General features: G+C 51.0%; 1 protein-coding gene across 2 annotated transcripts in view; it reads left to right on the forward strand.

Moving 5' to 3' along the window:
- The first annotated feature begins 11,454 nt into the window (after positions 1–11,454).
- UBE2F (ubiquitin conjugating enzyme E2 F (putative)) overlaps positions 11,455–19,264 on the forward strand; it is a 51,339-nt gene continuing 43,529 nt past the window's right edge. Inside the window, exons 1-2 of one of the 2 annotated variants that reach the window (XM_024752762.1) lie at positions 11,455–11,576; positions 17,007–17,140. In XM_024752762.1, the coding sequence (XP_024608530.1) occupies positions 17,023–17,140 (118 nt within the window). In that variant the 5' untranslated portion in view covers positions 11,455–11,576; positions 17,007–17,022. Of the gene's footprint in view, positions 11,577–16,266; positions 16,392–17,006; positions 17,141–19,264 lie in introns of those variants that run through there. The other variant, XM_024752763.1, reaches the window with a different exon arrangement.

The following is a 19,264-nucleotide window of genomic DNA, read 5'->3' on the forward strand; positions in this document are numbered from 1 at the left end:
AAAATGCAATTGGATTCCTATTTACCCATAGCCCAACATAAACACCAGTTGAATTAAAAGATTATACACTCAAATATTAACAACTGTAAAACTATTAGAAAAATATATAGGAGAATGTCTTTTATAACCTCTGGGAAGAGGAGTTCTTAGTGAAAAAGCACAACTCATAAAAGAAAAGACTGGGGACTTCCCTGGCAGTCCAGTGGTTAAGACTCCGAGCTTCCAATGCAGGGAGCCTGGGGTTCGATCCCTGGTCTGGGAACCAAGATCCCACGTGCCCTGAGGTGCAGCCAAAAATTTTTTTTAAAAAATAAAAGATTGATGAATTTGACATCAACATTGAAAACTTCCATATGACAAAAGAAACCATAAACAAAGCACAAACAAGCCACCGACCAGGAGAAGATTTTGTGTATTCAACACAGGATTTGTTCCAGAATGTATAAAGAACTTCTACAAATCAATAAGAAAAAGACAACTTAACAGAAAAAGTGGGCAAAGGATATGAAGAGGCCATTCCCTGAATGGCCAATAGACATGAGAAAAGATGCAGAAACTCACCATTCAGGGAAATGCAAATTAAAACCACGGTGAGAGACCATTTCATACCCATCACATGGCAAAAATCACCAAGTCTGTCACTGCCAGGAAGTTATGGGGAAATGCAAGCTCTTATATACTGCTTGTTGGCATGTTAAGTTGTGACCACCTGGAAGACCAATTTGGCAGTTTTAGCAAAAGTTAAAAATGTGTGTCCTCCACCAGTGGCAACTTCACTTCTGGAGGCAGGCCTTGGAGAAGCCCTTTCCCTGTGCCCCAGGCTGCTGTACCGGTGTTCACTGCAGTGCCGTTGTAATACCAGGTAAGTGGAAGCAACCTAAACGTCCCGGAAACGGGAGGAACAATTGTGAAATATTTTTACGAAGTAATAACACAAGCATAGATTAAAATGAATACAATGGATCTCTATATACGGATACGAATAGACTTCAAAAACATACTATTAAGCTTAAAAACCAAGTTGTGGAATCAGTACGTGTGTGTGAAAAAATGTATAAACACCTCAGAGTAGAATTGCTTGGTTGTACGGTGAGCATTTGCTCACCACCTGTTTTCCAAAGCCGATGTGCCAGTTTTCACTCCCATCTGTGGGGCATGAGAGTTGCAGCGGCCCCACATCCTTGGTATTGCTTGGTATTCCTAGCCTTTTCGTTTTAGGCATTCTCATGGGTGTGAAGGGATGTTACACTGAGGTTTCTATTTGCCTTTCCTGATGACTAGTGAGGAGGCATGTGTCATGTGCTTCTTGCCATTTGAGTAATCTTGTCTGCATGGCACCTGTCCAAGTCTCTGGCTGGTTTTTCTTTGGGAATTTCTCCCTGTTCTTGTTTATCTGCAGAATCTTTATAGGTTCTGGACTTGATGCCTTTGTGGCGTACACATATTGCAAATATTTTCTTCCCCTCTATGGCTTGTTTTATTTATTTTTTTTTTACTATCCTAATGGTATCGTTTGATGAAGAGAAAGTCTCAATTTTAATGTAGTCCGAGGTATTCTTTTTGTTCTTTATGGTTAGTGCTTTTTGGGTTCTGTTTAAGGAATCTTTGCCTTCTCCGAGTAAAGTATTCTATGAGTTCTTCTAAAGCATTATTACCATTCACATTTAGATCTACAATCCACCTCTAACGGAAACCCTTTGCGATCTCTCATGTGAGGTGGTGAGCAATTGTGGCGGGAGGGCTGGGATCGGCGTCCTAAAGTCCATCCTGGGAGGGGTAGCCGCCCTCCCCCGTGCAGGGAAGCTCTTCCCAAAGGTGTATAAAGCGTCTCCCCTCACGGATTTTCCTCTGCTCTGCTTTTCCACGGCTCCTCTAGATGCCCCCTGGAGGCTGGTCCTGCCCTGCAGCCAGCTCCTGCAGCTTCCTCCGAGGCCAGGACAGCTGGCGCGGGAACGCAGTTCGCACGCAGCCCTGGGCTGGGCTGTCGGCCCTGCGGGCCCCGCCCTGCCCGCGACCGTCTCAGGCCCACCCTTGGAGCCACGCTAGGCGGCCCACCGCCCGAGTGCGGTTCCCACCCAGCCCCAGGTGGCCCGGGCTACGGGATCTGGGAAAACTGCGGCGCTGGGCCACCTCCTGCGTGGACCCGGGGAGAGGCCACTACGCTCACCATCCGGAGGGCGCCCGAGAAGGGGGCCCCCGGGGGGTGGTGTCAGCGGCCGGGCGGTGCCCCCAGCCGCGCCCCGAGCGACCGCACGCTCCGGACCCCCGCGCCCCCAGTAACCCCGCGTCCCGTGTCCCCTAGTCCAGGGTAACCGCATGCCCCAGGTCCGCGCGCCCATGGTCCGGGGGAGCACGGCATCTGCGGGGTGGGCACCCGGCCTTCCGGGTCGCACTGAGCCGGAGGCTCCCGAGGGGCTGGACCCCAGCAGCCTGGCCGAGTCTAAGGCCTGAGCCGAGAAGGGCATTCAGAGCGGCCGCGAGTGCCCCGCTGGTGTAGACGCGGTGGCCCAGGATGCCCGAGGTACCTCCGTGTTCCCCACGGGCTACCCTGGGAGGCAGGCAGGCAACTCGCCCACTATCGCCCTGGTGGAAGGACACCCCTCGTGGCCCGGCCCTGGCGGCCCGGCCCTGGCGGTTCCTCCACGTGGCCTCAGAGAGGCAGCTGGGTTCCGGTGGAGCTGGGGGTGGGCGGCTTCCTCACCCCTCCTCCAAGAGATGCCAAGATGGGGAGAGGCTATCCGCCTGGTCTCAGACCCTTACCTTCCCAGACCACTTACAGAGGTCTCTGAGATGCTCTCTGAGCCCCAGGTCTGTTCTGCCCCCAGCTCCCCATGCCATGTGGGCCCAGCGGCCTCCAGTCGGGCAGTGCCCCCACCATCCATGGCCGGGCTGCCTATGTGGCTTTGGAACCTGGAAGGTGAGCAGCTCCCACCCCTCTCAGCACTTGATGGGCAATGTTTTGAACAAGGTCCTAGACTCTCCCTCCCTCCCCACCCCATACAAATCCCAACAGCGCAGGGTTCTAGGTAGTGAAAAGCCAGGTTTCCACCTCCACCCCATCCCATAGCCCAGAGCAACCGTCAGCAGTTGGTGTATAAGTGTTACGAGTGGAATTGTGTCCCCTCCAAATTTATGTTGGAGCCCTAACCCCTGGACCCTCACAATGTGACCTTATTTGGAGATTGGGCCTTGACAGATTTAATTAAAATAAAATGAGGTCATTGGGCTGGGGCCCGATCCAATATGATTGGTGCCCTTGTAAGAAGGGGACATTTGTGCACAGGCACGCACGGAGGGAAGATGATGTGAGGACAAAGCGAGAAGACACAGGCCAAGGAGAGAGCCCTGAACAGCTTCCCCTCGCGACGTCGCCGACACCTTAGTCTCGGGCTTCCAGGCTCCAGAGCTGAGAGACAATGAGTTTCTTTTGTTTAAGCCACTCCACTTATAGTACTTGATTTCATCAGCTCTAGCAAACTAATACAATATGCTTCTAAATATTTTCTAATAGGTTGTAAACTTATCTCTAAACAGACTATTTTTACACAACGTCATTATACTATTCATGCAATTATGCCACGAATTTTTCCATTTTATGATAGACGGTGGACACATTTCCATGCCAGGAGGTGCCCGTCTGCTGCTTCTGTGTGTAGCTACCTAACCTCACCCCCTGAAGCGCCTGATTTCCTCAAGGACCTGTGGGTAGAGTCTTAGGTGGCTTCCAGGCTGACGCTGCTGAGAACAGTACAGCAGTGATGGGGTGATAGTAACCTGTTCACTACCTAACATCCCATGCGGGCTCTGACCGGGCTCAGGTCCCACCCTTCCCTGCTAGCTGGTTCTCAATGGTTCCTTCACGTGATGTGGGCTTCTCCATGCAGACGATGTCTTCAAACTTCTCCCTAATCCAGACACGTACATTCTGAGAGATGTAAAGTTTGTAATTTTCTTACCCAGGTCATGCCTCTTTGCCATCAAGCTTATTTAAATATGTTACGTCTTTCTTTCCCCTCCCCCGCATTGTGAAAAGGGTTTCTTGATAACTTCTAATCGGCTGATGTTGGTACAGAAAATTTACCTGTTGATTTTTTTTTAATGCGAGTCACTTTGTTCAGTTTTAGTTTTTTACTAAACTAAAAGTTTTTTACTTTTCAGTTGCCCCTTGGATATTCTAGGGAGCCAATCACATTGTCTCATTATGTAATGGTCACCTTGCCTAGTTCTTTCTATTAACTATCTTGTTTCTGGCACGTGCCTTATAGCAGTAGCCAGATTAGGTAATAATGATGGTGAGGGTGGATATCTGAGTCTTTCTTCATCCTATTGACTGTGCCCTCTCCATCATCTCTCTTCACTGTAACCTGCCCCAGTGCTCCCTGGGTCTTTCTCCTGGCCTCTCAGATGGAGGTAGTGTCCCCTTTTTCCTGCAGCATGTGTTTGGGGACTGCCGTGAGGCAGACTGTATTTTCTTGTAGAAAACGTACGTTTAGAATTTCGTTGGACTTGAATGTACTGTACATATAGCACATGGAGGGGCATTTCTACTGCCACGTGGATAGTCACCATTTATTTCAAAACAACTTTATCTGTCTTCTTGAAATTTAGAAAGGCTTTGGAAGCCTGGTTTGGATTGCCTGTTTTTTAAACAGTGTGTTCAAGGAAGCCGTATGCTGCTCCATATTTATTTCTCTAGTGAGTCACAGCATTAAAATCACTTATTTGACGCAAGACCTGTGCTCCAAGGTAAGGGTCAGTCATGTTAAAAGAGACCTTTGTATTGTTATGAAGACAAAATAAAAGTTTGAAGAAAAATTCACTCAAAATGCTACCGTTCTGACACAAAAATTATATTCATTTTTGTTAATTTACCTCTAGTCTCTGCCCATATATTTGTTTTCCAGAATTGCGGTCATTGAATTTATACAATTTGAATGTTGATTGTTTCATTTAATTTAATAAGTATGTTCATGCTTCTACATAATCTGCATAACAATCAAGTTTAATCACTGTGTAATATTCTTGTAAGTAAATGAATGGTACTTTAGTTAACCTTCCCCTAATACTGAGCTTGAGGTTGCTTCCAAGTTCTGTAACAATGGGTATTCTTGTGCCAGGTCTTTGTCTGCTTTTGGATTACTCCGTTAGGCCAATCTCTACAATAGAATTACTGGGTCAAAAGATCTGAAGGCTTTTAGGACTTTCATTGCCCCCTTAAAGGTTTGTGCTGGGTCACCTGATACCAGCAGAGCAAGCAGTAGCCCAGGTCCACTCTGAACGGCGGCTCCTCCTCTTCACAAACAGGAGCCACAGCGTGGCCATCACCAGAGTTCCGGAGTCAGACGTCAGTCACGAGGGTTTAGAAAGGAGTTACTGGGATGTTGGTTCTTCACCCCAGTCTCCAGTGAGATGGATCTGTGGCTGCAGGGGGAGGGACTCTCCCTGGAGGTGGGACTGCCTTGATGTGCCAGGTGACTGTCTTGGGTGACCCCAGTGTGGTCCCAGGGGTTGCAGCCCAAGATGCAGCCCAATGGATGTCATCTTGGGCTGTTACAGATGCTCAGAACACAGGATGGTTGCTCCTGATCCCGTTCCTACCTTCTTCCCTCGGGTGTTTACATAAACTCTCATGGATATACATTTTCAACGACAGGGTTCTTTTTTTTTTTTTAAGGGAAAACAGGTTTTGTGGCACTCTTCCCATATCACTCACCAAAACAGACAATGCCAGATACTTAGAACTACAAAAACTGTAGGTATTATACAAAATATAAAACCCAGGCAGCAGCACCTCACTGCAGGAGTGGTCTGTGCATCCTGAATCCCCGTGAATGTGTCACGATGAGCCCTGGGCTGACGGCACCTGCCCAGTCCTCCAGGGAGTCTCCTTAGTACCCAGATCCCAGGCTGCCCTTGAAGCCACCAACCACCATTCTTGGCACGATTCCTGGAGATACTGTGCATGAGCTTCCTATGGGTACCATAACCAACAGTGGTTTAAAACACGTATTTATTCTCTAGCGGTCCTGAAACTCAGAAATCCAAAATCAGGGTGTCTACAGGGCCCTGTTCCTTCCAGAGGATTCAGGGGAGACATGTTCTCGCCTTTTTCAGCTTCTAGAGCCACTTGTACTCCTTGGCTCAGGCCTCTTCCTCCAATCACCCCCATCTCTGCTTCCACTGTCACATCCTCTACTAGTGACTCTGATGTCCTGACTCTCTCCTGTAAGGACCTTGTGATTATGATGGGCCCACCTGGATAATCCCCATTTTAGTCCATTTAGGCTACTATAACAAAATACCACAAACTGGGTGGTTAAACAATAGAAATTTACTTCTCATGGTTCTGGAGGCTGGAAGTCCAAGATCAAGTTGTCAGCAGATTTGGTAACAGGGGAGGTTCCACTTTCTGATTCATAGATGGCCACCTTCACTCTGTGTCCCCACATGGCAGGAGGGACAAGGGAACTCTCTGACTTTTTTTTAATAAAGTCACTAATCCCATTGATGAGGGCTCCACCCTCATGACCTAATCACCTCGCAAAGTCCTCACCTCCTAATATCATCACCTTGGGGGCTAGGATTTCAACATATGAATTTGGGGGGGACATAAACATTCCATGTGTAGCACTCCCCACCTCAAAATCCTTAACTTAATCATAACTGCAAGGTCCATTTTACCATGTAAAGTAACATTCACAGGTTCTAGTAATTAGTTCAAGGACACCTTCAAGGGGCTGTTATTCAGCTTAGCATGTATGGTCACACACACACACACACACACACACACACACACACACACACACACAAATACACACCCCTACTATTCATGTCCCCTACCAGAACTAAACTATAAAACTTTTAATCAGCAGCATAAAAATACCTGAAAACATGAACAGACTTCAGTCAGTAACTAATACAAAAGAATATGCAACGCAAAACAGGAGAGAGTGTGACAAAGGCAGATGATTTTAATATATTTTCCTGAGAAAGTAAAAGCAAAAGCCTCAGAGAAAGGCAGCTTCTCTCTTGTGTAATGTTCCCAGGGCTTTTCCACATAGGGGCCTGATCTGACGGGGTGACCTGAAGGGGAAGAATCACAGAAGTGCAGCCTGCAGGAAGGGGCAGCAGGGACCACGGGGAGCTGATTGTACGATGTCTCCATTCCAGTTACAACGCACAGCCCTTGTTAAAATGTGCCTAGTGTGGCTTTAGGGTGAGTGAGAAAATCTCAGTCCTGTAATATTTAAAACACTGCTTTGATTCAGTCCCTTTTCAGGAAAGCTGTCACAGCCCATTTATTATTTTTTAAAGGAATAAAAGGAAACACGATGCTTTCCCTGGAGGCCAGTTATGGAGCAGTCAAAAGTTAATTATACTAGATGTGTGGTTAGAGTCATACTACTTCGAATCCAATTGTCTGCTGCCTGGATGATAGCTGCTTCCACCATCATCATCATCATCACCATCATTCAAGCCCCATCTGGCCCAACTATAAGGGGCTTGCCCCCCCTCATGTTACAAAGGATCCCAGAACTGGTTGAACAAGGATGCTGATGCGTCTTGGTTGACAACCTCTCCCGGTACCCCACAACCACTGCCAGCCGCTGTTTGTCTGATGTCGTCTTTGCTTCATCCTCTCCTCTCCAAATTAGACCCAGGGCACTGCCTTTCACTGTAAAAGGCCCAATAAAGCTTTTCCTAACAATAACGTACCATCTCTACTTTTAGCAACAGAAGCACCAGGAGGACCTTGGGTTTTGTACATTCGTCTTCAGCCTCCCCAGCTGGACTCTAAGGCATAGATAGGCTCTAAGCTATCCTCCCTCCCTCCTTCCCCCAACAGTCTCTAAACTCAAGCGGGACTGCGGAGTCGCTGATCTGCTGTGTGCAGAGCAAACCTTGAGTCCCAGTTGTATCCCTCATTCTCTCATGATTTACCCGTACTAGTTCTCCAAGGAGCTCGTGGTTTTGGAGGGCAGGGTCTGTGCTGTATACATCGTCCCCTTCCAGCACTCAGCACTTGGTAGATGCTCATGATACAGTTCTTGACTTACTGACATATATTTCAGAAGGACCTGTAGGGACACGGGCCTGTGTGTCTCCAGGCTGCTCTTCAGTGCCCTGGGCCTTACTCCCTAGGAGAATAGGGCCTGGTTGGAGGGTAGGATGCATGCCGTGGAATAACCTGGAACAACACAGAACAGGTTGGAGCAGGTACCAGCTGAGGGTTGAGCTGGACCCTTCCATCGACGTCTACTCCACACCTAGTGTTGCCAGTGCGGTTTCCCAATCCACGCAAGGGGCTGCGTTTGGAACATCGCTGAGGTCTTGCCCTGGCAAAGGCTTCGAGTCCCTAGGACGGTGTGGGGCAGAGCAGTCTTCCACTGAAACACGGAGCCAGGAACGTCTACCCCGATCGGGTGCCACTGGTGTGGGAGAGCTCTGCTCCGTCCACAGCGTGTGCAGGAGGGAAGAGTGGAGGGAATGACTAAGGAAGGCTCGCCCCTTAGGGCTTCCCTAGCCTTTTCCTGCCTAGGAAGCCCTGCCCTAACCCAGCAGGCACCCAGGCCCTCGCACCAGACGATGTTAACCAGCTGGCAGCCTGCCCCAGGCTGAAGACTGCCCAGAGCCCTGGCTTGGTGGTAGCATGTCACCCAGGTCAGTCCCAGACCAGGCCGGGACAGCTTCTGGGACAGCTTGTGAAGCTGTGTCCAGAGACAGGAATGGCTGAAAAGTTAGGGGACATCTCCCCTTCCCTGTTCCAGCCAGAAGCCCTGGGTTGAGCTTCTCGGGGTAGGGGTGAAGGAGGTGGGAAGGACACCTAATGAGTTGTGTCCACCGGCTCGTTCCCTGGCACCAGTACTACCCTGGGAGGCTTATTGCCGAGTCCAAGCTCATGCTCTCACTGCGCGACAGGCCAATAAATCAAGAGACAAGTTGTTGGGGAAAGGAATAGTGACTTTATTCAGAAAGCCAGCAAACTGAGAAGGTGATGGACCAGTGTCCCAAAGAATCATCTCACCCAAGCCAGAATTCAGGCTTCTCTTATACTCAAAGGGGAGGGGGTAAGGTCCTGGTTCTGGTCAGCCTCCCAAAAGGATGTGCTAATTTCTTCCTTTCTGCAGCCATTCACAGGTGGGCCTGGCCAGGATGTTTCCTGTGAGCTAAACATAGGCATTGTAGCTTAATGCTCATTACCTGGGAGGCAGGGTTCCCAGCGATGGACCATTATGTATAATTTAAGCTTCTAGGCAACATCCCTTTCGTGATTAACTTGTAATAAAATACAAAGGTTCTTCCCTATTAGAGGCTCACAATTGGTCCTCTACCCCTTCCTCTTATATGTTCGGGTATGCATGCACATACACACACACACACACACACACACACACACACACACACACACACACACACACACACACACACACACACACACACACACACACACACACACACACACACACGGTGGGCACATGATCTGAGCCCAGCCATCCTATCCCGGAAAATGTGAAATTGGGAGGGAAGGGACAGCCCCCTCTGTGGCCTGGATTGTAAAGATGTATCTGAGGCCAGGCCCCAGCTCCACTGAGGCATCTGGGAGGACAAGGCCAGCCCCCAGAGGCCAGGACTCAGATGGAGCCACTGAGAGCTAGAGGCCGGGCTCCCAGTTGTCTCCTTATATCCTATGAGCATATCTTGTCTTCTAAATGTTTTGTGCTTAAGCTAGTGAAAGTTCGGTTCTGAAGGAGCCGCAGATGAACACAAATTGCTTCTCCAGGAAGCAGGAGGGCCAGCTTTGCCCCTCTCCTGCCACCTATTGGACATGGCGCATTGGTTGAGGGAAAATCCCAGCTCTGCAGCCTACTTAACGTCTGTGCCTCAGTTTCCTCATCTGTAAAATGGGGGTAATAAAACACCTGTTTCATGAGGTTGTTGTGAGGATTACATGAGTCAAGAACCTAGTAAACCCTAAATAAGGCTCAGGTGAGGGCATGAGGCAGCCTCATGAAATGAAGCTTCGTTTATCCACAGTGGTGAGATTTGGGCCACCGCGGGCCCATGTGCGCTCAGGCTGTCCTACAAACAGTGTTCCTTGCAAGACAAATACTCAAGCCAATGCACTGTACCTTAATTTGCTGCCTTGCTTCAGGCCTTATCTTCTCTCGCCAGGACTGCTGCTACAAGCTCATGCAATACTTATCCGGCAGATGTGTTTTGACCACCTGTCGCCAGGATCGGGGAGGAGTGTTATGGGAAACACAGAAGAGGAGGACCTGAGGAGCTGAGCTCGGGGAAACAGGCATTGACGGTGTCTTGAGCACCAGGAATGCGGAAGCACTGGGCTTCAGCAAAGTCACAGAGGGGCACCTGCCTCTCCCAGACCTTGGGCCCTCTCTGAGCAAGCGGTGTCTAAGCTTAGGAAAATTTAGGAGTTAGCCAGGTGAAGAAGGAGGAAACTGTTCCCAGACAGAAGGAGTACCGTGAATTTGGTCCGTGACTGGTCTTCCTCACTCGGGTCTCCTCTCTGCCTGGCGCCCCTCCCACCAGCTCTCTCAGAGCCAGAAGCCTCTTTCAGAAAGGAAACTTGGTATTGTCACTCCACCGCTTAAAACCTATCAGTGGGGTTTCTGGAAATAAAATTCTAACTCCCTGGCTCTTTTGTCCCTGTCCACGAGGTGAACCTCCTCTCTCAGATGGCTCACTCCTCCAGGAGCCCTACCTGACCCTGCCAGAGCGCCTATTACCAACCACACCAGGACGCGAATGGACGTGAGAATAATTTGTATTCAACGAGCTAGAAATTAGAACAATTTGAAACAGATCTTTTAAAGTAAGTACTTTGCAAAAGTGTTAGAGCTAAAACAAGGCATGAAAACCGTAAGACAACAGGAAAGCGCCCACCCATTCCACTGCAGTCTCTCCGGAGCGCCCCGGGGGTTGGTGGCTGCACGGCTCATCGCCCGGCCCCGCTCACTGCCGACACTGCGGGCTGTGGGGCGGCCGCTCCTCTGCATCCTGAGCACTGTGATGGGCACACAGCGGGCGCCCCATCCACCGAGGCAGTCAGTACCGGCCTAGCAGCCCCTGCAGGCCACGCTGCGCGGGGATCCTCTCAGCCGCAGGCCCAGACTTAGCACACGGCCAAACGAGTGGAGGCAGGAACAGCGCGCAGAGAACCCGGCCCTTCGGTGCGCAGGCTCGGAAACTGACTGGGCGACCTCGCCCCCGGTCGCCGCTGACCAATCAGCGTGGGTCGCTAGATCCGTGCCCGCCCCAGGCCGTGCCCTCAGCCAATGAGAGAGGCCCGAGAGGCCGGCCGCCGAGCCCAGCCCCAGCTCTGCTGTTCGCCTGTCAGGCTCCAAATAAAGTTCTTCGGGGCTTTGAATTTTTTTTTTAAAGCGCCCTCTGCAGTCTCGGCCGCCGCGGGCGAGAGCGGCCGAGTCCCCGCCCCGCCACTTCCGGTCTCGCCGCCCGGAGCCGGTGCGGCTGTGAGGGGCTGCGTTTCGCCGCCGCCGGCCGGCCGGGCATGGTGTTGGGCGCCGGGCCCGCCTCGCCTGTCTCGGGGTGCCCAGGTGAGGAGCGCGCGGCCGTGCGGTGGGCGAGGGGCTGCCACGGGCTGGAGGGTGGCTCGACTCCAGCCCGGACCTGTGACGGGAGCACACCCGGCCTCGCTCGCGCCCGCCGTCGCGGGGGAGCTGCTAGCCGCATTGTCCGGGAGGAAACGCAGCGCCGAGTGGGCCCAAGGTCACCGGCCCGACGTGGCCGGCGGCAACGGGACTCGGACTTAGGCAGCCGGACTCCTGATCGTCTGGGAATCGGGCTAGGCCAGGGGGACGCTGAGGGTGAGGAGGAGCCCGGCTGCCGCCTCGCCAACTTGCCTGCGGCTTCCCCACAACCGGGGGCGACCACGGCTGGTTTGGAGGGTCTTCCCGGGCCAGAGGAGCGGGGAGGACATCTTGGACCGATCCGTACGGCCAAGTTTGGTGTGTAATCTTGGGTGTGGCCCCACCCTCTCCCTGGGTCTCAGTTCCGTCATCCGTCCCACGAGGGGATCGGGTCCGCCCTTCTGCCTTCCCTCCAGCGCCGGAGTGGGGTCAGGATGGACTGGAGTGGCCGGAGAAGGCTTCTTGGAGGAGAGGTAGGAATCTGGGTGGTCATCTGTTATCCTAAAGAAGCAGCAGGATTAGGTGGTGAAGGGAGGGAGGGCATTCCAGACCTGGATGTCAGGGTGAGCAGAAGCTTCCAGAAACGAGCGGGGTGTTGTTGAGGAACAGGGAGGAGGCCCACCTACCTTGTGCAGAGGATTCATGGCTGAGTAAGGGGATGAAGGTAGGGGAAGGGCACGGGTGGGGGAGATGTTCAGAGACATAAATCATCACCAGGCTAGGTGGTGCAGGGCTAGACATACCTGCTGCTCAGGTAGTAGGCAGGGCAGTGCAGGAGGAGGCAGGTTTACTGCTCAGGTAAAAGGGTTGGGCTCCAAAGGTCATCAGTCAGCCAGCCATGGAGCCAGGTGGGAGGTTCCTTGGGCCCTGACAGTCTAAAGGAGAAGGGTGAGGTGTGGGCTTTTTTGTGTCCTGATCTGGGCCTCTTTGGCTGGAGAAGTTGGTTGTCCCCTAGTGACCTGCAGTTCCATCTTTTACACTTAGATTGGGACTTGTCTAGGGCAGGAAGAATCGTAAATGAGGGGGTCCTCACCCCGTGAGCTGACTGGCCCCTGCACGGGTGACAGGGCCTGATTTTGCCACTATAAGCAGGAACACTGAGTCAGTACTGCTCGATGATGAGCCTAGTAAATACGGCACATCAGAATCTTCTCTGAACAGTCTGCAAGCAAGTCCCACCCAGAGGAAGAACTTAAATGAGCCAATTACAACTTGTGGAATTTAGAGACTGAGGGTGCTGTTACCGAAAATGCTGCCCTAGTCAAAGTGTAATTTGCAGTAAAGGGGAAGTTTAGTTTTAAATCAGGTCTTCAAGGGGTGAAGCATACCGAAGAAAGACGAGAGAATTCTGCAGCCAACTGCAGGTGTTCAGCTAACCTGACAGCTTGAATGATTATTTTCGTTCAGATCTCTTTGTACAGAGTTAAATTAGCAGCTGTGTAGCATCCCCCGATTAGGCCTTTGCTTTATCCCTAAAGTGGTGTGTGAAAATGATACAGATGGTGGAGAAATAGATGGTCATTATATACTTAGATTTCATAGAATGTTAGGAAACTAAGTTTTGTCTTCTACAGGAAACAGACGCCAGTGTTTGCTTTGATACCTTGCATAGTCAGTGTCCTGTGTACTTTATTAAGGGCCACAAACTTGTTGACGATTGAAAACCAGGAATCTGACTCTAAATGGAATTGAGTATGGGGCATACTCTGCCCACAGAGAAGAATTCGGTGTGGGGTAGGAGTATAAGAGAATTAAGCAGAGTCCTCAGACTGCAGCCACACAGAAGAGTGTTTTGGTGTGAGCCTTTCTTTGTATGAGTGAGTCTTGCCAGGACCCTCTGAGCAGCTCCTTCGGTGCGGGTCTGCAGGGAGCTGGGTGCGGACCAGTCATGTGCCCTAGGATCCCCTTTCTGTTGGGCTCTTTATTATGCTTTCCTAGGGTACTGCCTACAGAACTCTCTTTACACACGCTGTGCTTTTATTGCTTGACGTGTTTGTATTACCAGGGTCAGCTAGAGGATAGAAACCAAGGGGACTTCGTGATAGACGCATATCTTGGCCCACCATCAGGCGACCCTGTCGATGTGGTGAGAGTGATGTGTTCAGGTGTGGGTGCCTGGCAGTGGGCTTGCTGGGGAGGCAGACCCTGCTTTGGGATCCAGCTCTGCTTGAGGGATTCCTGGCAGGATCGTTCGGGGGCCGCTGAGCAGGGGGGTGCTGGCTCTAGCTGGTGCTGCTGTGTCTGGTAGCTTGTGGGCTGGAGCCTCCACAGGAGCTCCCGACTCCGCGCCCCGCTCCCCCCGCCCCGCCCTCCCTTGTGAGGGGGCTTGGTAAACGGAACCGGTAGTCCCTGCCCTGGGTGAAGCTGGGAAGGTGTGTGTCCATCGGTGATGGTCCTCTCCGTGGGTCCAGCTGAGGTAGAGTGGGAGTAAAGAAACTAGCGATGGTTTGGTTTCCCTTTTTTTTTCAATTTTATTGAGGTATAACTGAAGTACACTAAACTGTACATACTTAAACTATGCAATTTGATCAGTCTTGATGTACGTATATACCCCTGAAACCATCACCACGTTTGAGATAAAAACATTCCCTTCGTCTACACGAGGGAAACTAGTGTTTCGTGGTGACCTCTTCTAGCAGCTGAGTGGCCTCAGACAACCCAGTTCCTGGGCCCTGGTTGTCCCAGAGTCCACATCCATAAAATAGAGTGGGAGTCAGGGGAGAAGTCCTTTGCAGGTTTGAAATTCTAGGAGCTTGTGAGTGCTTATGTGTAATAGAACTATCTCTTGAAGCATTTAGACCAGTGACTCCTCTTAAAAATTATTTATTTATTTGTTTGTTTATTTATTTATTTAGGCTGCATTGGGTCTTCATTGCCGCACGTGGGATTTCTCTAGTTGTGGCAAGCGGGGGCTCCTCTTCGCTGTGGTGCGTGGGCTTTTCATTGCCGTGGCTTCTCATTGCAGAGCACGGGCTCTAGGCACGCAGGCTTCAGTAGTTGTGGCACGCAGGCTCAGTAGTTGTGGCACATGGGCTCAGTAGTTGTGGCTCATGGGCTCTAGAGTGCAGGTTTGGTATTTGTAGCGCGTGGGCTTAGTTGCTCTGCGGCATGTGGGATCTTCCCGGACCAGGGCTCGAGCCCATGTCCCCTGCATTGGCAGGCGGATTCTTAACCACTGTGCCTCCAGGGAAGTCCCCAGACCAGTGACTCTTAAAGGGATTAGATGTGTGTGTGTTTGTGCATAGGTCCTGTACACTTCAGAAGGTCATATTCAATATGTTGTTTTCGTGGTACAAATAATAGAAAATTAAATCTTACAGTCTTTGTGGGGTGGGGGAATACACAGAAGATGGTGTGAAAAGCTATGTGAGGGACCTGGGTTAAAATGGTTAAAAATACTGATGCGGGGAGAGTTATTCTTATAGTTTGGCTTTCAGGATCTTGGCTTCAGCCCCTGGCTGGCAGTGCAGAGGCTGCACGATGCCTGGAGTTTCCTGTAAAAGACGTGAACCAGCGGGATTTGTCAGAGCTCTGGCAGCCTTCCTCAGAAAGTCCGGAAGCTGAAAGTCCCTGAATGGGTGGACACTGTCAAGCTGGCCAAGCATAAAGGGCTCGCTCCCTACGATGAGAACTGGTTCTATACACGAGCTGCTTCCACAGCACGGCACCTGTACCTCTGGGGCGGCGCTGGGGTTGGTGCCATGACCAAGATCTATGGGGGGGCGTCAGAGACATGGTGTCATGCCCAGCCACTTAAGCAGAGGCTCCAAGACCCGTCGGGTCCTCCAAGCCCTGGAGGGGCTGAAAATGGTGGAAAAGGACCAAGATGGGGGCCACAAACTAACACCTCAGGGACAGAGAGATCTGGACAGAATCGCTGGACAGGTGACAGCTGCCAAGAAGAAGCATCAGAACAAATGATGCTGGGTTAATAAATTGCCTCATTCGTAAAAACAAACAAAAAAACAAGATCTTGGCTTCAAACTAAAAGTTCTGTGCTTAGGTCATGTTTTCCATCTGGAAGTTTTTAGATCATTTTCTTTTGAAAATGATCAGAGTGGTATTGAAAGGAAATTACATTAAAGCAACAAAAGAAATTATGAAAATATTGAGCTGGTGACCAATTTTTGTCCTCAATCAAAAGAAGTTCCAGGGCTTCCCTGGTGGCGCAGTGGTTAAGAATCTGCCTGCCAATGCAGGGGACACGGGTTCGAGCCCTGGTCCGGGAAGATCCCACATGGCGCGGAGCAGCTAAGCCCGTGCGCCACAACTACTGACCCTGCACTCTGGAGCCCGTGATCCACAACTACTGAACCCCTGCGCCTAGAGCCCGTGCTCCGCAGCAAGAGAAGCCACCACAGTGCGAAGCCTACGCACCACGATGAAGAGTAGCCCCCGCTCGCTGCAGCTAGAGAAAGCCCGTGCACAGGAACGAAGACCCAACACGGCCAAAAATAAAAAATAAAATTTAAAAATTAGAAAAAAAAAAAACTTCCAGAATTCCTCTCCAACTGGTAAAGCAAGCAAGAAGAGTTAGGAGGCCTGTCAGATGAATGGCGGTTTATGTTAGAAACAGAAGGCGGATTCTAGAGGACAGTTCTATCTGTCAGTAAACATCGCTGACATCTTTAGTCCTTTCTCCGAAGCAGTCAAGTGCATCACCTATTTTTGGTCTTTATTATCCTTCCCAGTGAGCTGTCAGTGAGGGAACCTGAAGCATAGGTGGGTTGGAAGTAGCCAAGTGAAAAGAATCTAGTTTGGAGCATTAATTGTAACTTAACTATGTTGCTGTTGCCTAACAATATAAATACAGTACAACGTAAATAAACGTGAAGATGCTTATTAAGGTTCTAGCCACACCTTTATTAAAGGAAGGGGGAAAGAAAGCACTGCGGTGCTCCCTCCTCACCGGAGGTGGACACTCCCTTCAGTCTGTGCTGGGCCAGGCCCTGGGGCCACACCCTCAGGTGCATGGTCCACACAGCAGGGATGGGCAGACTTACCAGTGGACAGCGGTGGGCCTACGTGAGGCCCATCAGCAGAGGTTGCCCTAGACCATGAGTGCTCAGGAGCATTGCCACTGCTACATCCCGGGGCCTGGCGCCCAGTGAGTGTTAAATGCTTGGCTCTCCCTTGTTGAATTTTCATTCATACTTTAAAACATCAGATTTAGAGAGGCATAGAGATTATCCAAATTCATTATGAAGGAATGCAGTGTTATTGTATCTCACATGCTAAATTTTTCTGTAATTAAATTATGGGAAAAATATTAAAAACCACCTTACATCATTGTCTTCACTGTCCAGTCACTGTCTTAACCTGCTTTTGGCCTTTCAGGATAAAGGTAGCAGTGATGCTGACGCTGGCAAGCAAACTGAAGCGGGATGACGGTCTCAAAGGGTCCCGGGCGTCAGCCACAGCCTCCGACTCCACTCGGCGGGTTTCTGTGAGAGACAGGCTGCTTGTCAAAGGTAATGACCATCCATGTGAGCTGTTTTTCTATCCCATAACAAAATGAAGTCTGCCTGGAGGCTCTTCTGGGATAGGAAGCAGCCTGTGGTTGAATAGAAGTACCTGTTTGAAAATATTTTGAAATATAATTGCTGTCACATACAACAGAAGAGCTTTGTACTCTGCACACACTATGGGAATGCTGATGGCAAGAAAACGGTATTAAAACTGCTGTGTCCTATGCCCTTGGGACGTTCTCTGTAGGGGCTGCCAGAATGCTAGGAGAAGGAGTAAGGTACTAGGAACCAGCCGACTGACGACTCTGGTCTCAGTGCTGTCATTATCCGGCTGGTGTGTGTGTCGGGGTGGGGAGTCGGGGAGGTTCTTCCTTTCTGGACTCCTCAGCAGCAGAGTGTCTGACCTGTAAAGGGAGGGACTGGAGATCGGTAGTCTCTTAGGATCCTTCTCTCTTTTATGTATTCACAGCCTGAGGGCAGCCTTGTGCAAAATTGGTTCTTGTCCCAGAATTAATAATAGAGTGTCCTAGAGCAGCAGTCTTTGGAGAAGGGTTACGTGATGTGTGTGTGTGTGACTGTGCGAGTGTTTGTGTGGAACTTTTGCATGTATCTGTTGAACAGACTTACAACTATTGAGTGCAAAGGCAGTTTCCTAGGGTCATGAGGACCAGGAAAGATCTAACAGTTTCTGCCTTGAAGGAGCACTCTACTTTATGACACGTGTACATTTTTTAAGTGTAAGGAGCTAGGAAGCACGGAGGGTTAAATGATTTGTTAGAACTGTCCGTTTTCATGTTGTGTTAGGTGGACACGGTGGGGGTGGCTGCCATCTGCATGTCCGGGAACAGATCTGCTGGTGGGAGACCTGGTGTTTATGAATGCCCCGTGTTGGGCCTGCTCAGAAGCAAAGCACGGCTGCGTTTGGGAAGGGGTGGGCACAGGAGACGCTGGGTTCCGGGACGGGTCACTGGTGTACCCTCCCCTGTTCTCCCTCTGCCCCTGGATCGTGACTGAGCTCTGGCTTTCCCAGCCTGATGGGTGATAGGTTAAAGATGGAGTCAGAATCGTTTTTGACATTTTGGCAAAATACCTTCTGTGTCAGGGAGAGCGTTAGACGGTATTGAGTTTGTTACAACACAGGAAGGTTCACCCTGCGGGGTCTGGGGCTGTGGCCTGGGCTGCAGTCCCTCACTTGGGTGGCCTGATAGGACTTGAGTCTCTTTCCTGGGTGCTGGCTCAAGGGTTCCATCTGCAGAGGAAGCCAGGAGCCAAGCAAGCCAGGGAAGGGGTTTGACGCGTCGGTCAAAGTCCTTCGAGGGGAGGGTGTTCTAATGCCAGGGAGTTGTGGTGAGGAAGGGGGTTGCAGCTGAGGAGGAGCGGGGGGGAAGCTGGCAAATGGACGGCGCCCTCTTCTTTCCCGCCTCCTCGTCACGGCTGACAGCAGCACTTGTCTGCTGAGCGCCTGCGGCCAGGCCCTCTGTTGGGTACTTTATGGGGGCAGCTCTTGTTTGACTTTTGCTAAGCCTTGCCAGGTGGGTGGTTCATTTTACAGCTCAAGAACTGAGACTCAGAGGCTCAAAAGCTTGCCCAGGTCACAGCTCTATTGCAGCAAGACAGCCAGACCCACATTTGGGGGTAGGGCAGGCACTTGGGGAACAGACCCAGCAAGCAGAACCCGAAGGAGCAGAACAGAAGTGTGAGTCCCCAGAAGAGAGAACTCAGGGAGGCACAGAGGCTCCACCACACGCCCTCCCGCTCAGGGATTCCCTGAGAGCTCTCAAAGGACTTGAGGCCCTGACGCAGCCCAGGGGAGCCCCCTGAGGCCCATGGAGCTGGACTCTGCCCCAGCTCCTAGGACAGGAGGTGTCTTTGGCTGGGTTTACAGGACCCAGCTGAGGTCCTTTGATTTTGTGAGGCTTTTCAAGGAGAGGTGCAGAACCTCCTCGAGAGGCCACCTGTTTCCATTCTCCCAGAGCCACTGGGGATTATTAGGTTTCTGGGCCCAGAGCACTTGCAGTTGGCGGGTGGTTGTGTACCAAGGCTCGGTGTAACACGCCCCACATGTGGCCCGCTCTCCATCTGCCTCGGGGATGGCCAGGCCAGTGTGGGCGGGGCTGGCTGAGTGGT

Source organism: Neophocaena asiaeorientalis, unplaced genomic scaffold (assembly GCF_003031525.2).
Source record: "Neophocaena asiaeorientalis asiaeorientalis breed wild unplaced genomic scaffold, Neophocaena_asiaeorientalis_V1.1 scaffold294, whole genome shotgun sequence".
Taxonomy (NCBI): Eukaryota; Metazoa; Chordata; class Mammalia; order Artiodactyla; family Phocoenidae; genus Neophocaena; species Neophocaena asiaeorientalis.